The sequence below is a fragment of the Elgaria multicarinata genome, chromosome 4, assembly GCF_023053635.1.
Source record: "Elgaria multicarinata webbii isolate HBS135686 ecotype San Diego chromosome 4, rElgMul1.1.pri, whole genome shotgun sequence".
Taxonomy (NCBI): domain Eukaryota; kingdom Metazoa; phylum Chordata; class Lepidosauria; order Squamata; family Anguidae; genus Elgaria; species Elgaria multicarinata.
Window position 1 is genome coordinate 83764431 of NC_086174.1, and position 18065 is coordinate 83782495.

At 41.1% G+C, this 18065-nt stretch overlaps 1 protein-coding gene across 1 annotated transcript; it reads left to right on the forward strand.

Annotated features, from left to right (window-relative positions):
- Positions 1–362: 362 nt before the first annotated feature.
- LOC134398198 (vesicular inhibitory amino acid transporter-like) lies at positions 363–17164 on the forward strand. The gene is made up of 2 exons (XM_063125447.1): positions 363–653; positions 16019–17164. The coding sequence occupies exons 1-2, from the start codon at positions 363–365 to the stop codon at positions 17162–17164; spliced, it is 1437 nt and encodes a 478-aa protein (XP_062981517.1).
- Positions 17165–18065: the final 901 nt, after the last annotated feature.

An 18065-nucleotide genomic window follows, 5' to 3' on the forward strand; every position in this document is an offset into this window, starting at 1 on the left:
ATGGAGATGGATACTTGCATAATACCAAGCAATAAATTCTGGCAACCACTTGTAGCTGTTACACGATTGAGCGATCTACGTAATGATCATAACTGGGAGGATTTGAATTGGACGGGTTCATTTGCACCCTCATTGATTCAGAGTAGCACATTGGGGACCACTGCAGACAGTCTTTTAGATTAGAATTTTGGACTGCCTGAAATAAAGGACTAAGACAAATCTACCCTTATACAGCACAGATACTCTTTCAATGCACATCTTGCAAAATCCTAAATAAGAAAATACTTTTGCAGAATTAACTTCCGCAAGGACAATACCATTCATAGGGCTTTCTGGTAGGCAAGGCAGATTACGCGCAGCAAATGTTTCCATCTCTTTCAGTCCACCTTAGAAGTACCAAATCCCTATTTTTGAAAATGGTGAGATGGAAAAGTTGTCTGTACACTGATGAAGAAAATGTGAATTTTGCCCAACATGATGAACTCAATCGAACTCAGGATGAAGAAGGAGGAGAACCAACTGGAAGAGCTTCTGATAAGTTTGGTGCACCTTCTCAAGACCCAGACTACCAGAGCCAGGTTCATAGGGAAAATGCCCAGGGCACATTGATCACCACCTGGGAAGCTGGTTGGAATGTAACCAATGCTATTCAGGTAATGCGATGCTCAGTAATTCATTATGCTCACCACCCATTCATCATTTTCTTAAATTGTCTTTACTTCACAGCCTTCTGAAGATCCAGTTTCTCCTCAAAGTACAGCTTACATTATATGTATGCTTTTATCTGCACACTGCCCTGAGACCCTAATGATAAAGGGCAGGATACAAATGTTTTAAATAAATAAATAAATAAAGTGAAGGCAATTCTTAAACTTCTATTGTAGTGTTGAGTTTTTATATGCATATATGTTTTCTCTCATTCATCCCTTGTTAATCTTCTCTCTCTTCCCTCCAATCCCTTCACCCCACCATTTGTCCATTGTTGAAACGTAGGCTGTAAGCTCTTTAGGATGGAGTCCTGTAGTTTGTTTTTGTTATTCAGTGATGTGTCCTGTGGATAGATGGTGTAAATCCTTAAATAAATAAAAAAAAATGTAAATAATGATGATAGGTTGGATCCAGACTCAGCCAAACATGAGTAGAGTGATTGAAATCAATGGCACTTAAACTGACCAACTTAAATCCTATTGAATTCAATGGGTAACTCTAAGTATAACAGTGCAATCCCATACAATTTTCAGAATTAAGTCTCATTGAGTTCCATGTGGCTTACTCCCAGGTCAATGGGTGTAGGATTGCAGCCTAAATCTGGATCCAGCCTAACAAATATAATTGTGACTAAATTCTAACAAAAAACAACTTAATTGAAGTACACTGTAGCCACAGTCCCAAAACTGTTGATCTACAAAACTTGGATTAGTTTATTTAATGGGAGTCACTTTCATGTTAATCCAAATATTCTGTTTTAATTGGCTTTGCTATAGATATTGTAGTAGGACTGATTTCAGAACTGCATTAAAAGCATGAACAACATATGATCATCATTGGCTTTCATAAATTTATATAGCTACAAGTCACATTAAATTTTGTTAGGAATTGTACATATTTGTGCTTGCATGTGTTTGTAACATTGCCACAGACAGATATCCAAATGAAGAAATTAATCAAATGAGCATTTTATCACATGCTTTCTATTGCACACTTATGGATGTGTGATCGCCCTTTAGACAACTCTGTGCACCTCCCACTCCTTCCGCTCATTTTTCCATTACAAAATAGACCCCTTTTAATCCAACTTTTTTTAAAAAACAACAACAACAACACACAACAGAATTGACCCTCGAAGGAAAATACAAAAGACCTTGTAATATTTAAATTCAGATAGATATACCATTTGTAGCTTCTAGATTCTAGACTCTAAACATAGAACAAAAATCTAAAGGCATTTAAAAACTTCTTAACTCTGTTCTGTTCCTTGTCTTTGAAGGCAAAAGCAGTTCATATTTCTTTTGATATTTCATTGAAGTTGAAAAAGCTATTGTAAATTCAGTTTAAAGAATGCCAATGCAGTAAAAAAATGTTGCTTTTAACAAACATGTTATGACTACAAAAATGTGCAATTGTAATTAAAGAATGTCATATTACAGCTGCATCTGCTTACCAGCTTGGCATAGTAAGCAGGAAGTTTCTCAATGAATTTGAGCTAAATGTTTTCAGTTCTTAACATGTGCCTGCTCTGGAAGCCAAAAAGAAGAAAAAGTTGAGATGCTTTTGTCTGTACATTTTTGGGAACATCATTTGCTAGCATTCCATCCACTCTAATTAAAACACATGTGTAAATGTATTCAATGTTTTTGGATATTTTGGAGCAAAATGCTAACATGCCGATATCAATCACTGGATTTGTTAAAAGAAGCAATTTATTTATTTATTTATTTATTTATTTATTGCATTTTTATACTGCCCAATAGCCGAAGCTCCCTGGGCGGTTCACAAAAATTTAAACCATTCAAAGTATAAAACAAACAGTATAAAAACATGTTATAAAATACAATATAAAATCACAACCAGGATTAAATTAGCCAATGTCTATCTGATTTCACCATGCCTAAAATAAGGTCAGTCAAAATTGTTATCTGCACCACAGCAAGGGATGAAATAAGCAATAAATACACATTAAAAGTTAGTAGAAGTCAATGCATAATTTCTAAAATTACCTTACCCAAATTGGCACTGTCCAGATGGATTGTACTATGACTCCCATTTTTACCAGCCAGCAATGATGGGAGTTGTAGTCCAATACATCTGGTGGAGATGAGGTTGGGGAAGGTGGCTCTAAAATGAGAGGTGCTACTATAAAATGATAATTTCTTGCTAACTCAAATGTCCATCAGTAAGAGGAGAGCTGCGGACCAAGTGTGGGGGAATGCTCTTGCTTCAGCAGGCCACCCTTCCTCTGTTCATGCCAGTGGCTCCCAGGGTCAGGGGTCACAGGCAGCCACTTCAAAACCAAGAGAACTTCCTCTCACCCCTGCTGGCCCCCTGTCAATCCTGCCGTGTGTCTCTCTTCTGTGAAGCATCAAGGGGGTGCACAGAGTGAGGATGACACTATCAGTTGGAATGAAGCCATATGAATGAAGCCATATGAGCTCCTCTCAATGGCAGTGTTGCTCAGTTGCACACGTATAAGCTTGGCTGCCTCCCTTTCTTCTATTTTTCTTCTAAGATCAGTGTGTGTAACAAAAACACTTTGAGTTTTTTACGCTTGATTCTTAGGAAGGTAGTAGTTCACTCTGTCACTGTCAAAAGCACAACAATAACACACACCTACAGACCGCAAAAAAATAATCCTACAAACCCTTAAATGCCGTTTTTGGGAGGGAAGGAGAGCAGTAAAAGTGGACTGTACTATACCTCTGTGTGTACATGGATGCCTGTGTGCCTCTTGGGTTAATATGCCCCTTTCTTTGAATGTTATTGTTGTGTTCTACAAGCCAGAAATCATTTTCCCTGTGGTCTCCATTTATGGAATCATGATTTTTTCTTTAGAAAGCAATGACAAATATGGAGTGATGATAGAAAAGCCTGCATGAAATAATAATGAATTGGAACTTGGGGAGGGGTGTGTGTGAATCTTTGCAGACCTTAGAAGAATGATTAAAGCAATCCGACTTCTCTTTAGTGGTGGAAACTGAGTGTAATAAATGAGAATGACACAGTTGTTTTGCCCTACCCAGAGGAAAGGGCAACAGTGTTTTGCATGGCAATTTAGAGGTAGCAATTCCAAGTTACACTTGAAACAACACAAAACAGCTACTATAAAAACCTCAACTTGGCAAAGTTTTATGATCTGGATTGTTCGGGATGTATAGGTGATAGGGTGACCATATGACCGGATTTGCCCGGATTTGTCCGGATTTTTGATGTAAACCGGCAAATCCGGGAGGGGGAGGGGAAATCCGGATTTTTTACAAAGAGCAGCTCTAATGGGAATTAACAAAAATGCTTATAACTCCTGCCCTGAGGTTCTCCATCCCTGATTTACAGGGTCATCCTACCTGCCACTGTGAAGAGCTCTGACGTTGGAGCCTCTAACAAATTCAAAGCTCAGCTGGCACAAACCCAGCAGGGTTAAGAGAGGTAGGAGCCACATATCTACTTCTCCCCTCCACCCCTGAGGCAGTTTTAAAAAAACCACCAACCTCTCCTATTGAAATCAGTGGGAGGGATTTGATCTATGCCAGCTCCAGGACTGATGTAGTTCATCAGCTGACTGGGAACATGTTTGGGGGCCAGAAAAGCTGTGGATGGTGCAGATCCACAGCTGTTCTTGTCACACCCCAGAAAATGCCTCCTTTTACCCTTTTCCAGTATTGTGCATTTTCCCTCAATAGATTTTGTTGTTGCTGTTGCTTTGTGGTAAGAAAAATGATGGAAGTAGCAGTGGAAAAACCTATGGCAAATGATACCATCTGGACCCCCTGTAAAATTCTGTGAATGAAGTAGGGCAAAGCCTCACCTGGAAGCCCCCCCCCACCTCTCAAACGTCCCGGATGGAAGGGTAGGGGCAGCAGTGGTGGTAGCAACAAAGTCTCTTCCTCTCCCTCTCTTTTTCTTCCTTTGCATTCTCTGTTTGACACCTATAAAGCTGCAAGGCATTGCTCTTCAGAGCTTCTGAGTCCATATGGGAAGACGTACGCGTTGTTTCAAAGTTGGTGAACTGCACTTCGCAGATTCAAACAGACTTTGCTTCCAAGCAAACTTACTGTTCTTATTTAAACAAAGACTGCTATATAGAACTCTCTCTGGCCACTCTCTCCTCAGGCCAGAAATGGTTTCCTCTCAGGAAGCACAACCCATATGAAAAAAATATTTCATATTGTTACAAGTGGGGCTTAATGCACTCACTTTTTGCAATCTCAAGAGTCTTTTTTTAAACCATCCTCTGGGAAAGATCACCCCAAAAGTGAATGGAATTCAAAGTGAGCCAAGAAGAGTTCATCGCCAGTCACAATTAGAATCACAGAATGATAGAGATTGAAGGGGCCATTTAGGCCACTGGGCCAAACCCACTACTCAGTGCACGAATGCAAAGACTGAACCTGACTGTCCAGTCTACAGTTGAATACCTTCAGTCTTTGCTTGTTTCTGGGTTGCTCTAGGGGACAGGAGCTTTGTTAAGCAGGTGTGTGAATAATTTTGTATCTTTCTCATGATGTGGGAGCGGGGGGGGGGGAGAGAGAGAGACACCAGCCTGCCCATGTGAGAAAGAATGAGGGGAGGGAAGGATTAGTGTTTGCTTCTGCGTTAATTGTAGTCAGACCTGTTCGTTGCTCTCCCAAAGCTCCTTTCCATCCGTTTTACCAACCTAATGGACTATAAAGTGGCTGCAAGAGCTCAACAGCCTCTGATTGTTTTGACTACATCTTTTAAAGTCATATGGTGACACTCTGTCAGGGGACCCTTTCAAATGCAACACTCAATGCATAAAATGGCCTTCGCTTTCTCATTTCCCTCTTTAGTTTAATATACACTTACATTAGTAAAACTAAAGCATAAAGCATGACAGCACTACTATGAAATCATTGCTAAGTTGAGAAGGTTAATTTTGAACCATTTAAAATATTTTCCCCATCCAGGTTTTTAAAATGGCCACGCACCCAAATTTTCTCCTTCTGTTTAACAGGGACTACAAAGCTTGCAAGGCAGACCTTAAATTATCTCACATACAAGTTCATGTAGCTATCCTTTAAGTAGTTATACTTAGCAACAGTAAATAAGTCACCGCAGTACATAATAGCATGGCACCAAAGGATTGTGTACTCTTGATTTTTTTAATATAATATTGGTGAGTGCTTTGTGGTGCTGGGCAAGGAAAGACCCCTTTTCACTTGTTTAATTTGTATATGCACTCTAAATAACATGTGTGTGTGTGTGTCTGTGTATCTGTCTTGCTGCTTTTGAACAAGGCATACAGCAGTGTGAGCAGAAAGTAGATTCCCAGGTGTTTTGGACTTCAACTCCCAGAAGCCCCTGCTAGTATGGCCAGTGGTCAGGAATGCAAGGGATTGATGTCCAAAACATCTGAAGATCTACTTTCTGCCCACCCTGCCTTAGAGTATACTTACCTAAATTGTTATAATTGGGGTTATGGGTACATAAGTGCTGTATTCAATTTAGCTAACAAAATCTTGATAACCACGTGATGATCTTCTATAGCAGCCTTCTCTGCCCATGTGGGGGGCACAGTTGGGGAAGTCTAATTTGGACAGCTTCAGTTTTCTACTTGTAACATTGAGATAATGATCGAGCAAGGGAGATGCATATTTAGAAATGGACATCTGAATGTTTGGCAATATATCTGAATTGAGCCATAGGAGGGCTGTCATTCCCACATGTTCTTGTCCTCTGCCCTTGTGAGAAACACATTCCTCATTCGGTTTGGAAGAGCCAACAAACAGGAAAGAGCTATCCCAGGGACACAGTCGGACATCCAACTTCCTGCTCCGCCTCCTTTTTTCCACCTGACCCTCTCTGTTTTTTGCAGAGCCCTCTCCCTCATCTCCCCCTGGGTTGGGGGCAAAAGCTCAACCCATCCACCAGCAAGCCAGGTTGGGGGGGGGGAAGTAATGTTCCCCCCTTTCCTTTCCTTTTTTGCCATTCCTTTTCGTTCATATTTTGATAATACTTTGTCTCATTCCTCCCAATAAATGTAGAAGCAAGGATAGAGAAATAAATTGATGCCTTTTCTGCCTCTCATTTCTGCCTGGTCCTTGCTTTTTAAGGCATATTAGCAGTTCTGTAGATTACATTTATTATATCTGCTTAACTGAGGTATTCAAGAACTGTCTTTTCTGTTAAGAGTGCGTTTTTATGTAGTCTTCAAATGAAAGCCATAATTACAAGGTTCTTGTTCCTCACTTATAGCCTGCAAGCAACACTGTTAAAGGCTGCAGAATGGGGGTGGAGGAAATAACCTCAGCTAGTCAGTACTTCCACACACTTCTGAAATATATTTCTTATACAGTTGCTTGAGTGAAGCTTTAACTTTTAAAACTTCCTTTACTCTCTACTTTATTCTTTGTGTAAATCATTTTCTTTAACAACCTTTAAGAAATCTAAAGCAATGCTTTGAAGAAAACAAAGCAAGAAAAACATAGATGCTAGACCTCCGTGATTGACAGCCCTAGGCTAAAACTTTGTCTAGCCAAGCTTTGATTATGATTTTTTTTTTCTTGAAGAGAAAACTTTCCCCCCTAAGATGTCAGTGGGTACTGGGCAGGCTGGGCAGTGACCAAAATGTTAAACCAAAGAAGAGTGACCCCTAGTGTTTACAAATATAGATTCTGAAATTTGTCCCTACTTTCTAGGAACATCCTTATAATTTTAACGCTGGAAATCACGTACATTGCGCATTGTTGGTATTTATAGCGCTGGGATATCCAAAAGGCAGTGTTCTCTCTTGCCATACATCCATGGTTAATCTATTGTGCATGACTAAGTGCGTAAACCCAACATTCTCTTTGGAAAAAGCATAGTGCTTTGCTTGAATGAGCAAATAGACCTATGCCAGAAAACCAAATGCCCTAAACACTGATTACACAGAGTAGTGAGGAAAATGACAAATCGCACCCTAAGTCTCAGAGGTAGGGAGCTAGATGGAACGCTTTGCCCCTGGAGCCAAAGGGAGGAAATGAACCTTTCTTTCCATCACATCCACATTTCTAGCTGGGAAGACAGATAAAGAAAGGAAGGGGAAAACATTCTTTAAGTGATCATTTGTATTAAGAGGCACATATTAATTCATTAATTCATGACATTTCTATACCACCCAATAGCCAAAGCTCTCTGGGCAGTTTACATATTGGGAATGATCTGTCCCATAGTGCTTCTTTTAAATCCCATTACTTTCAATGGGTGAGAATTAAGCAAGGATTGCCCCTGCTTAACTCACTCAAATAAAGGGGGTTTACAAATGCATCTTGCCCCCAGTTTTAACTGTAATCCAGTTTAATCTCCCCATATGCTAAACTGTGTGTGTGTGTGTGTGTGCCAAAACTATACCTTGTCTGTGGAAATGTGTGACAGAAATCTCAACTTGCTAGGCTTCCTCAAAAAATGTGTATGCATATTGGATTATTAATGTTGTAAGTAACTGAAAAGTGGCACTGGATCAAAACATATGATTTCAGATGGACTTGATCCCCTTTTCCCTGAATGTGCCTTGAAGCAGTTCTCTGTTTTGCCTTTGCCTCTGTAATTACACTGAGCAAGTATTGCTGAAGGACTCTTCACACATTAATATGTGTAGAGGGGAAAGTGGGATCTTGCCTGCAGCCCTCATTCTGGGCTCTTACACATTTCTAGGAAGCTTTGCTCTTCCCATGCAATTTGTACATCTGAGCTCTTTCAGAAGTTATGCTGAATGCAGACAGTGCTCATCCCACCCCCTCCCTCTATGTGTATATTCATCATAACATGCGAAGAGCCCTTGAGCTTTCCTGTAAATACAACTGACATACTCACCCAAATGTTTTCTCAGCATCAACAAAATGCACCACCCCTGCATAAGCACTGCAATGTGTCAACCTACTCTTGCTAGCATGATTACTGTCACCAAATATATATTTTGCTTTCTGTTTTAGAGGTCTATTAGGAACTAATAGATGTCCTATAGCACTGCCATAATCATTGCATTGTGTGAACAAATAAAGATCCAGCACATTGGCAGGGATTCCAGAGAAGCATTTATAGCAGAACCTCTTTAGGAGTAAACACATACACACACACACATGGACAGATCTACACCAAGCAGAATATGATACTTTGAAAATGGCTTGAAAGCTGTTTACAGAGCGTGTCCTGGGCCCCAACAGTTGTCACTACTGTTATAAACCGTTTTAAAGCGGTAGTGTAGATCCAGCCATGAACACATGTCTTATGGCACCTTAAAGACTAATATTTATTGTGGTACTTTTTTTTTGTGAACTAGAGGCTACTTCATCAAATGAATGAAATGAATTGGAAGAAGATAGATAGATAGATAGATAGATAGATAGATAGATAGATAGATATGGGCCGGGGGATATGGTTGGAATTCAAAAGTGTGGACAAAGAACCCCAAAATCATATCTCTCAATGAATAGTCATCTTTCAGGCCCCCAAGTCACCTTTTTGTGGAATTTCTCTCTCCATGTGAAAAAATACCCCTTGGTAGAACATGAAGACTTCCTAAAGGCACTATATGGGTCCTCCCAGTCTTGATGTGCCAGCAGGCGCTGCCCTCTTTTCCACTTTGCCTGATTCACTCACTACACACCCAGCTTCAGTACTGCCATTCAGCCTGCTGGACCTTAAAGGGCCTAAAGGTGGCAGTATCGACAATACCGTGTGTGAGAGAAGGATGACTTCGGAACACATCGAGCTCACTGTAGTCTAGACCAGAAACATGATGGGACAAAATACTGGCAAGCTGTCCGTCCTTCCTTCCTTCCTTCCTTCCTTCCTTCCTTCCTTCTGCACTGCTTTTTCATCTTTCTCCTCCTTTCACTTGTCATTTCCTTTCCCTTCCTTCATCCATCCCCCTTTCTCTGCATTGCTGTTTGTTCTTCTCTTTTTACATACTTCCATCCATTCCCCCCACCAACATTTACTCTTTATTTCTGTCCCTTGATGCTGAGGAGAAGATGTTGGCTGGAAAGTAAGGATTCCCATATCTCACCACCTGAAAGAAGAGTGCTGGAACAACCACTGCATCCTCTAGTACACACTATTTTCTTTGAATTGGCAAGTAGAGGACCAGATAATACTCCTCAAGGGCCAGAAGGTTAATGATCTCTATCCTAGAATCTTTTTTTGGATGGTTGATTTCCTGATATTCAGCCTGAACAGAAACCAAAAGATCATTCCTCCCCTCCCCCCACATCCAGTAGGAACTGAATTAATTTGCACTGTATCTGAGTCTGAAGCAATCAGGTTACAATTGCTCCTCAAGCACAACCCGTTAAACCGAGAATCAACTTTGGATAGAGTATTATAAAAAAAAAAAACACCAGAAAAATGCTCAGTTATACTGAAAGAAGGAAACACATTTAGAATTAACAGAATGCTGAGTTTCTTTTCTCGGGCACCGTTTCGAGGTCCATGGTTACAGGGCAGCTTTTCCCCCTATTAAAAATAAACGAAAGAACAGGGTCATTAACTTCCAGCAGTATTCTGTAATACAAATGTTTTCTGTAAAATGGAACCCTAAACAAACAAGATTAATCTTGTTAATGCTTAAAAAACAAAAACAAAAAACCCTTTGGTAATGAATAGCTGATGTGCTAATTTTGGACACAGGACGATTGTCACAGTGTTGGGTTCCTAATAAATTGGTCCATTTTTGGCACAGAAGAGAAGTTCTGAGATGTACAGTGCCTCAAATAGAAACTCCAGAGCAGATTTGGAAGGTGTAGGAAGAAGGGATGAAGGAGAGAGTAGAGCGAGGGAAAGTCCGGCTGTGAGTGGAAGTCCACTCATGCGACATCGCATTTAAGCCCAGGAAAAAATCATTTTCTATCAATGCACAACGATAACATATAGAAAGGAAAACCTGTCATCAGTTTATTGTTTTGTAATAGCATATTCCCTTCCATGGAGTGACCCTCTATAGAGCTACTCCAGGGAGTTGTTATTCTTTTTTATTTTCATCTCACTCTGGTCTGAAAAGGTGCTCAAGTATGCAGCTGCAACACATTTAGGACTACCAAAATACATGTCCTCGGTGTAATGGCTGCAGAAAGCTGGGAAGGTTAATGGGAGCTAACCTCTGCACCGTTGTGTTTGTTCTTACTCCTGTATAGTAGGCAAATGCAATGCTTTTAACTCACTGGATTTTTATTCCCCATAGTTGAGTGTTGTAGTACAATCTTCTATTTCTGCTGACGCTGCTGACTAGTAGACTGAAAACTGCTCTCCCATCTGGTTTCCTTGCTCTGGTACAGTCAAATAGAAGACACTTTAGGTCAGGATAGTGAAATGCTATATCTCAAAGGCAGATGGAGCAGCTCCATCTCAGCCCATCTATCTTAGCAAACAGAAGCGTCAGAGGAGTTTTAAAGAGGCACGTTGAGCAGCTCTTCGCTTTTCTATTTCTCTTGCATAGAACACCAATTTCACTTCCTGTTGCAGTGCAAGCCACCCACCACTGCTGTTGTCTCTCACCCATCGTAATCCCATTCAATACACTGTGGTTCCTCTATTTCAGAATTGTATTAATCCACATCATGGATCCATCCTGCTTCCTCAATCGCATGCCTCGATTTTTAGGCTTCCCAACAATTATACTGAAAAGGAGGGGAGTGAGGGAACAACATTACTGTGAAAGCAAGCTATTCATCAACACTTCATAAGAAATAACAATTAAAAAACAGTGTAAAATTTGGTGTTCCTGTGTAAAAGAAGCAAGAAGCAAAGAAACAGCAGGTCCCTATTAAAACCTGATTATAAGATTCTGACCCTGGCCAGATTATCAGCATGGAGCTGATCCATCCCTTCATAGAATCATAGAATAGCAGAGTTGGAAGGGGCCTACAAGGCCATCGAGTCCAACTCCCTGCTCAATGCAGGAATCCACCCTAAAGCATCCCTGACAGAGGGTTGACCAGCTTCCTCTTGAATGCCTCTAGTGTGGGAGAGCCCACAACCTCCCTAGGTAACTGATTCCATTGTTGTACTGCTCTAATAGTCAGGAAGTTTTTCCTGATGTCCATCTGAAATCTGGCTTCCTTTAATTTGAGCCCGTTATTCCGTGTCCTGCACTCTGGGAGGATCGAGAAGAGATCCTGGCCCTCCTCTGTGTGACAACCTTTTAAGTATTTGAAGAGTGCTATCATGTCTCCCCTCAATCTTCTCCTCTCCAGGCTAAACATGCCCAGTTCTTTCAGTGTCTCTTCATAGGGCTTTGTTTCCAGACCCCTGATCATCCTGGTCGCCTTCCACTGAACACGCTCCAGCTTGTCTGCGTCCTTCTTGAATTGTGGAGCCCAGAACTGGACGCAATACTCTAGATAAGGCCTCACGTGATTCCAGTACCTCACGTGATTTGGAAGCTATGATCCTTCACTAGATGAGGCCTCACGTGATTCCAGTACCTCACGTGATTTGGAAGCTATGATCCTTCACTGGATGAGGCCTCACGTGATTCCAGTACCTCACGTGATTTGGAAGCTATGATCCTTCACTGGATCAGATCAGCATCCTTGGATGGGAGGAAAATTTTATCTTAGTGTTGATTCCTATAATCCCTTTGCAAGGTTGAATCTATTTTTTCCCTTTCTTTTTCTAATTTATTTTCGTGTATACAAAATTCCAGGGAATCATGGCAGCAGGGAGAAGAGATCGAAGAGCCATCAAATGACTAGGTTGGAGGTCCACTAGTCCCATCCCTTATCTGAAATGCATTAATACTTGAATAGTGAACTACAACTCTGAACTGAAGTAACTCTATGGGGCACTATATGGTATTATTTTGGGACCAGATGCAGCAGGTTTCCACTCTACATAGCATTAGGAGTGGAGAAGAAACTTCTTGCAATCCTACTCCCAATCCAATAATCTGTCACAGGCATGCGGAGAATGTCAGAATATCAGACACCTACCTGTAACATCTCTATATTTCCTCAGAACAGTCTTGAATCCAATAAACTTCATAATTCTCTGACACCAAGGCCATAGCTAGACCTAAGGTTTATCCCTGGATCGTCCAGGGGTCAAACCTGTTCATCTAGGTGACACACAGGGGATCCAGTGCTCAGGCAGGGGCGAACCCTGGATGATCCCAGGATAAACCTTAAGTCTAGCTGTGGCCTAAGACACCTTCATAAGCCCCCACCCTCAATCACACCTTCATCAGATAGTTGTCTGGCCATGACAGAAGTCTAATCTCTGTATCTCCTATCATCAATATCAGAATTATGCTCAGTACAAAAAAGGAAAACAGGAGCGTGGGACTTTTCAAATATCCAGGGTCTATAATAACCTGGGAGAGCCCATAGGTTGCCATAGATGCCACAAAGTCCTCAGCTTCACCTAGCAAGGAGGCTTTGGCAGCAAAATTGAAATCCCGCAGCATTTAAAAATAAATGGCTAGTTTCCACAATCATACTCAATACCAGCTCTGGCATCTAGGCATTTGTGCCACCAGTAGAACCCTTAGATCCCAACACAAGGTACATTTAAGCAAGACTAGAGAGTAAAAATACTGGGTATCTGTGCAAGAAAAATAAGCATGGTGTAGGGAGACAACACCCACCCTCAACTTCTATTCCATGATTCATAAAGATTTATGTAGTACATGGCAGGTCTGCTTACTCAATCACAATCAAATTATGTCACCTGCAGAACCCTAACTCAGCCTTCCCCAACCTGGAGCCCTCCAGATATTGTGGACTACAACTCCCATCATCCCTCACCATTGGCCATGCTTCCTGGACCTGATAGCGGGGGGTCCAAAACATCTGGAGGACATCAGGATGGGGAAAGCCCTAACCTATCCCTAGACAGCACAATGTATATATAATCAAGAGTGGACAAGAATTGCACTGGTTACCTGAGGGTCAGGGATACCTGAAGTTGCAAACCCTGAGCAAAACCAAGAGAAGATCCCTTAACTATCTCAACTTCATATTTGCATATCCCATATCCTCCCATCACTGTTTCTCCTCTGCCTCATAAGCACTCCAAAGTAATAGCCCTCTTACCTAGCAAACACATCTTGTCAAGTTTTGTTCAACAATGAATCTAACCTTTCCATTACCACTTGTGTTTGGACTAGAGAGTCACATTGCAGGAATAATATGCTGGCCATGTCTTCTTGGCAGATAACATCAGTGTCAGCATGGCAATGATTATGGCAATAAGATGAGAAGTCACACACACACACACCAACCCACAGGACCAATGTTGGAGGAAATGACCTCCTCCCTGCTGTGATATCGCCAACCAAAGCTGAACGGTCTCGTCACATGTAGGCTGTAAACTGTGCCTAACAGAATGGGTGCTGGATGGTAAACTTTCCCATCAAAGTGATTTCCTTGCTGCTTCAACAGTCTCATGGAGACAGAGGCAATAAGAGGAGAAGCCCCATAAGTATATACAAAGCTGCCTTTTAATGAATCAGACCTTCAGTCCATCTAGCACTGACAACACTGACTGGCAGCAGCTCACCAGGGTCTCAGTCAAGAGTTACTCCAGCCATACCTGGAGATGCCAGGGATCGAACCTGGTTCCTTCCACATTCAAACCATATGCTCTGTCCAGAGCTCCCCGTTAAAAGTGGTTCTCATCCTGGAATAATCCAAGGATGTGTTGTGTTCAGCTTCCAGATGGGGAAAAGACCACTATGATATCTCTTCAGCCAAGGCTGGTGAGGTTTCTTAAGTGCAGGGGAAGCTGTGTCTGGCAGAGTGTGGTGGGGCTGGACCTAGAGCTTGCAGTTGTTCCATTGCAGCTGGGACGTTAATCTAATAAGGATAATTTATCTACACAAATAATTTTCTCCTTTCTTTCTTTCTTTCTTTCTTTCTTTCTTTCTTTCTTTTGTCTTTCATGAAATGAGAAACACTGACAAGAGTGTGACTGATGTCTGTGGATATGTTTTCAAACTTTTATATAGAGAGAAATGGGAAGTGTCAATGAGAACTTTTTGTCTGAAATTGAATCTTTTCTTTTTATGCATAGCTATTAAGAGGTTTCCGTACTGCTGTGAATTAAACGGCAATAAAAACAACACAGCAGCACATGGCATTACATGAAACATGAGAGGCTTCCATTTGGATGGTAAATCCACCCACTCTTGTATGTGCTTAAGAGAAGTGTTATAAGTATAAAATAGGTAGATTGTGTATAACCAAGGTTATTTATTTAAATTTATTGTAACCATTTCTGCCTTCTTTTGAGCAATGCACACACTCAAAAATAATCCAAGAAAAATGTAGCTGACCAAGTTTTCATTTTCTTAAGTAGGGCCCTGCAAACAGACGTACAGCTCAGTGGCAGAGCAAACTTTTGCATTCGGAAGGTCCCAGGTTCAATCCCTTGCATCTCCCATTTTAACAAGGACGAGGTAGCAAGAAATGGAAGACGCCTCTGCCTGAAACCCAGGAGAGCTGCAGCCAGTTGTTTGAGTAGACAGTAGTGGGTTCGATGGAGAAATAGTCTGGCCTGTGCAGCTTCATATGTTCTTAAGTATAATTGGCTCTGTTGAACAGGGCGGCATTAAAAGCTACGGTAGGCAAGCTATAGAATTTGCCCCAAAATGAACACACACACACACACACACACGCTGCTGCAGTGTAAATATTTTTAAGGTATTTTTGAAATATTGCTACCCTTTTGTATGTAATGGAATGGCTGGATTTGCAATTGGGGGAAATTGAAAACACTAGTAGTCTGCTCAGTCTGAACAGCATAAAGGCTGTGTCTATGGATGAAGGCTAACAGAAGAGTTCAATATTTCATGTATTGGAAGTATCAAGGAAGTATTGCAGAGTTTTAAAAATTCAGGTATAATTCCCCATTTTTATTTCTGCAGCACAGCTGCTAGAATTGTCAGTTTCCCATTTGCACAAAATGTGTGGAGCCAGCTAAATCTCTTTGATTTTATCATTATCGAACCGCTATTGAACATTAATATGCACATTGATTAAATAAATACTTCAGAGCCTATCAAAATGATGCCTGCAATCACATCAGCACTTAATATTTAATAGGAGCTTGTCTCTACAGTTGGCTTGTCTTCAATTTCCGGGCTTATCTGGATTTCTGTGCTCCTGCCAACAGTTGTTTTCCCTGCTAACTTCATTCATCATGAATATACACATATTTGGCAACTATTATTTACGGAGACAGGTTAATGTAACAGTGATCCTTCTGTGCAATTAGCAAAAGGTAGCCTTTGACAGCTGCAGGTTTGAACGGGTTGTTTCTAGTAAACATTTTCCTTCAGGGTTTTTGTCCTCTCTATTTTTGTCTCTAGGGGATTTTTGTTCTAGGTTTGCCATATGCTCTCCTCCACAGTGGATATAGCGGGCTGCTCCTTATTATCCTGGCTGCAGTTTTCTGCTGCTACACTGGCAAAATTCTAATCGCTTGCCTGTATGAAGAAAATGAAGACGGGCAGCTTGTAAGAGTGAGAGGCACCTATGAAGACATCGCTAATGCCTGCTGCAAAAAGCTATTTCCGAAACTTGGTGGCAGAGTTGTCAACGTGACCCAGGTGATGGAACTGATCATGACATGCATTTTGTATCTGGTTGTTAGTGGGAACTTGCTGTCTCACAGCTTTCCAGCTCTACCAGTGACTGAGAAAACGTGGTCGGCAATTGCATTTGTAGGCCTGCTGCCTTGTGCATTTATCAAAACCCTCAAAATTGTATCCAAGCTCAGCCTCCTCTGCTCCTTGGTCCACTTTGTTATTATCTTTGTAGTGATCACTTACTGCCTAACCCAAATGCACCAGTGGTCCTGGGCGAGATTCAACCTCTCTGTAGAATTTGAGAATTTCCTGGTTTCGGTAGGAGTGATCATTTTCAGTTACACATCACAGATATTTCTGCCAACCCTTGAAGGGAATATGCAGAACCCTGGAGAATGTCGATCTATGCTCAACTGGACTCACTTCTTAGCTTGTGTCTTCAAAACAGTCTTTGCACTGACAGCATTCCTAACCTGGGGTGAAGAAACAAGGGAGGTTATTACTGACAACCTTCCACCATCGTTACAGACCTTGGTAAATTTGTGCCTCTTAACCAAGGCACTCCTGTCTTACCCATTGCCCTTCTTTGCCGTCACAGAGATCTTGCACACTTACATATCCCCAAGCCAAAAATGCCGTTCTAATGCTCCATGGCTTCCTGTGGTTTTAAAAAGTTCCCTCCTCTTGCTAACACTACTGATGGCCATGTTTGTCCCACATTTTGCTCTTCTTATGGGTTTAACTGGCAGTGTAACGGGTGCTGCAATGACCTTTCTCCTTCCATCTCTTTTCCACTTGAAGCTTAAATGGGAAAAGTTAATGTTCTTGGAGAAATGTGCAGACATTTCTATGTTTATCTTGGGCATCTTTTGCAGCCTAGCTGGTCTTGTGTGTTCGATAAAAGGTCTGTTGAAAACATTTGGATGAAAATAACAAGACTACATCAAAGCCCCTTAACATTTGGCTATTGTAAAACATTTAAGTAACATTGAAATTGAATTAAAATAAAGCAATTGCATTGATGTCTGCAAAAGAGCGGGTTGGACCCAGAGGAAATTAGTCATTTTAGTCCCACTGAAATCCATGGCACAAATTCCACTTATCTCAATGGAACTAAAGCATGACTAATTTCTACTAGATCCAACCAAAAGTGTCCATGTACGTATGGAGAATTTATTTATTTTTACAGTGAATTTCACATTCAAGGTGGAAAGTGATTTAATGCCCTCAAAATATCATACCACAGCAGTGGCATACCTTTTTGGCAAGGCAAGTCCAAAAACTGAGGCATTGCCATCTTAAACGTAAATATGCATGCTTTTCATATCTTTATGTGCTTTTGCCTCTAATCTACTGATCTGAGAGAAGCCAACAGTGTAACACAAGAGAGGGAAGCAGGTTTTGTGTTGTAGCTTCTTCTTCTTTTCCTAGGAAAAGCTTCCCTTGGTGAGAGGGAAATTATTTGGACTGAAGAATCAGAGGGGAGCAGCAACTACCCCTTTCTTCATCCAACGCGTCTCCAATCCAGATCTTGCCCCCATGAGGCAATCTCATGTTTAGAACCCCATGTTGAATGAGTAGCTTGGGGAAGCTGATTTGGAACAGAGAATTGGTGAGTGAGGAAAGGTTAAGCACACACATACCACCTCTCCACATCAAATTGCTTCTCCCAGAATCAATTTCTCCTTAAGGAAAAGGAAAAGTCTCTTGGGTTATGGCTCCTTGCATTTATGTATATTGATTTATTTTATTCTTGCTGTATTTCTGCTGCCAGATAAAATATTGCTATTCTAACAATCTGATGATTATGGATTATTATATTCACAGA